This window comes from Acyrthosiphon pisum, chromosome A2, assembly GCF_005508785.2.
Source record: "Acyrthosiphon pisum isolate AL4f chromosome A2, pea_aphid_22Mar2018_4r6ur, whole genome shotgun sequence".
NCBI classification, from domain to species: domain Eukaryota; kingdom Metazoa; phylum Arthropoda; class Insecta; order Hemiptera; family Aphididae; genus Acyrthosiphon; species Acyrthosiphon pisum.
Window position 1 is genome coordinate 53,032,097 of NC_042495.1, and position 3,694 is coordinate 53,035,790.

The 3,694-nt window shown below is 27.9% G+C and overlaps 1 protein-coding gene across 1 annotated transcript; it reads left to right on the forward strand.

The window, feature by feature from the left end:
- The first annotated feature begins 521 nt into the window (after window positions 1-521).
- On the forward strand, window positions 522-3,384 carry LOC103308277 (zinc finger MYM-type protein 6-like). Its single transcript, XM_029489956.1, has 3 exons — window positions 522-589; window positions 2,547-2,935; window positions 3,344-3,384. Exons 1-3 carry the CDS (start codon window positions 522-524, stop codon window positions 3,382-3,384), a joined length of 498 nt encoding a protein of 165 aa, XP_029345816.1.
- Window positions 3,385-3,694: the final 310 nt, after the last annotated feature.

Here is a 3,694-nt window from a genome sequence, read left to right on the forward strand (position 1 = left end):
TTAGAAAAAAAATTCCAATCGTTGTAGATAGACTTAAAATGTTTTTAATATGAATAGAATAATTAATTATATAATATATACAGGATGTAATAAAAAAACCTGACAAAAAAAAAAAAATTGATACTAGTCAAACGTATGTATTATGAATAGTAAATAATTTAAGAAATATACTTATATCAGGAAATTCCCCAAAAAAAAAAATATTTTGTAAAAAGTTAGGTATTACATTTCAAATTAATTTACTCCAAAAAAACATTAATATTTTAAAAAATTGTAAAAAATACTACTTGACTTAAATATACGTTTTTACCATCAAATTTTGTCTCAAATTTAGATTTGAAAATTAGTTATTTCGAATTTGTCCAAAAAAATGTAATAAAATTTTTATTTTTTATTTTTGGAATTAAACAAAAAAAAAGTGTTATTAAAAATTGATTAGAACGGAAGTCTTTCTGTTACAACCTATATAAATTATTTTATACTTAAGTATCGAATTATATATGCAATATTAATAATAGTTAATGAAGATCACTAGTCCGCAATGGCTGCAGATTCCAAATTCAAATTTACCAAATGGTGTTGGAACCAAGTTAGAAATTATGCATATTATGGTAACCGTGGTATATTATACAATATTTGCATCGTTGTGGATCATAGTATAATAACTATAACAATATACTGAATATTAATAAGCGAGTGATTTCAATTTATACCAACTTGGTAAAACGTTCATTCAAAGTTTCAAATGATTGGAAATATTAATTTGTTTGAACGTAACAAGCAATGCATTTATGCGTTTTATGTACCTATTGGTGGTTATTGTTAGATACTCGTAGTATATAATAAAAGTTTAACATTATTACTATATCTATGCATGCCATTGCATCCATCAACTCGATTTTTGGTCATTAATATTGCTTCATGGAACGTTTTGTTCTATCCATCTAGTTAAAAATATATAAACAAAACGTTAATACAAAAGACGATAAAAAATGGAAAACATCATTGTTTTACATTTCTCGCTTCACTAAGAATCTAGAATTGAAAAAAAGAATATCATCAATTTTTTTTTTTTTATTTTAACTATTTGTCGAAGTCCGAAGAGTGTTGTTTAATATTGAACATGTTATACGATATACATTATACATTCTGTATGAATATAAAGAAAAAATACCAGAACTAATATCATCACAGTAAGTAATAATAATAATGTATTTACATAGTAGGTATTTTTTTATTTACTCGATTTAGCACACTCATTAAACTGATTATCACGGTAAAAAAAATGACAAAGAAAAAATATATCGTTGTAAAACCAATAGGCACACATTAATCTTCTTGTGGCTCAAAATCTAAAAACAATGATAAAGCACTACATATAATAACACATATATGAAATTGCTGTTTGCATTATTCGAGACTCATAATATTTACAAAACTTATCCCAACCGTTTTTAACAATAAATACCTAGGTATAATAACCTATAATAAGTTACCTAATAACTGAAAAATAATGTAGTACAATCAAGTACGTCTCTCGGCATTGTAAATGTGTAGATGACGAGTAATTTTCACACTTTAGATAAAATACAGGATGAAACCACACACTTATTAAGGTTATTAACTATTGTATAGAAAAACCACACACTTAATGTTTCATTTATTATTTATCAAAATTTAAAGCTTAAGAATATTGTAATATATTTTGATAAAAAAATAAACGTACCTACAATAAATAAATTGAAAATAAAATTAATATTCAATTCTATTAGTTTCTGGCGACTGGTATACACACCAACTGAACTATTAATCTACTAATTGCATCTGATTGTATTTTTATACAAATACGATTATTGTACTATAAGAATATTTTTTTTTTTTATTGTTCTTAATTAACATCGACGACAAAGCCATTAGTTACAATTGTTTACAAATACATTTTTTTTTAAACTTAAACTTTATAAGAATAATATTATAATAATAATAATATACTTCTAATGTCTATACTACCTGATACCAGACAATTGGTCTGCTGTAGATGAATGCACTTAAATAGTGGAATAATAGTCCATAGCTATGCAACGATGATTGAATCGTTTAAGTGTATGGTTTTTGGATGCAACCGAGTGGAAAGACTGTGACTTAAGACCATATTATTCGCATTTGTTGTCTACGTCTTACTCTTACAAATGCATACAATATTACAAATTTACGCCCAGCAGTTCACGTTTAACATCGTCAGTTCTAATAATATTAGTTTAAATTGGCCGATATAAATATTCATATTATCAGACTTAAAGATAAGAACATTATCTGTGCGCTATACGTCGGTTATTGACGATAGGAATTTCAAATTTTGAGTAAGTACATACCTGTTTGAAATATTAAAATTTTAAAACACTTTTTACTCGGTAAAAATTAAAAATCGGAAAAACCTGACACACAAACACAGCAAATATTGTTACCTAAAGTTCGATTATAATAGGTTAAATCATTCTGAATTCCAATATTAAAACTTACAAAACTGAACATGAACTTCCAAATAGTTTATTTAAAAAACAAACATCTGATCTTGATAAAGGACTTGTCGCTTCGTACAAGGTGTCTTTATTGGTAGCAAAAAACAGTAAACCTCATTCAATCGGTGAAACTCTTATTTTACCGGCTCTCAAGGAAATAATCGATACTATGCAAGGAGAGGGTACTAGCAATAAGATGATTAAGTCAATTCCTTTGAGCAATGACACTGTCTCCAAAAGAATTGATAAAATGGCAGATGACATCGAAAACAAACTTATAAATTATTTAAGAGAAAATAATTTTGCACTACAGATTGACGAATCAACTATGAAAGATAATAAAGCTATATTACTAGCTTACGTGAGGTTCATTAATGAACGTAAAGAAATCGTCGAGGAATTATTGTTTGCTACAAGTTTGATCACTGATACCAAAGGGTCGTCGATTTTTCAAGCGGTGGAGGAATATTTTACCAGAAAAAATGTCCCCTTGACAAATATTATTGCATGCGCAACGGATGGCGCTCCTTCGATGACCGGTCGTCATGTTGGGTTTATAGCCCACCTAAAAAAAGCTGTCCCAGGTGTTATTTGTGTTCATTGTGTTATACATCGCCAACATACACTGTATAATATTATATTAAATAATATATTATACCCAGTACCTACGGTAAAAAGTCGATAACCGTTCTCAAATTTCATAATATTATGATTCCTACTTGATACAACGATACCTATACTTGTTCGCATTGATCTGCACTTGATAACAAATCAATCGAAAAAATTAACCCATAATATTAATTACTATGGTCTGTGATGCACAGTCACAGAGTTTCTATCGTCCTCTGTATACGGTGCACCATGATCATGTATCTACCTACGTAGCATGACGTGTGTTCGCGTGATCAGGCGATCTACTGAAATATATATATATAATATATATAGTATATACACATAATATATTGTTATACTTATATATACCGCGGCAGTACCTGTATAATATAATGAAATGTTATACGACCAAAGGAGATGACGAAATTCAATTACGGCCGGAACAATATAAATGTATAATATAATAAGTAATAACGATAATAAAAATACGACCACGACCACAACCACGACCACTACTACCATCATCATCAAACACAGTCGTATATAATGTAATAATATAATAT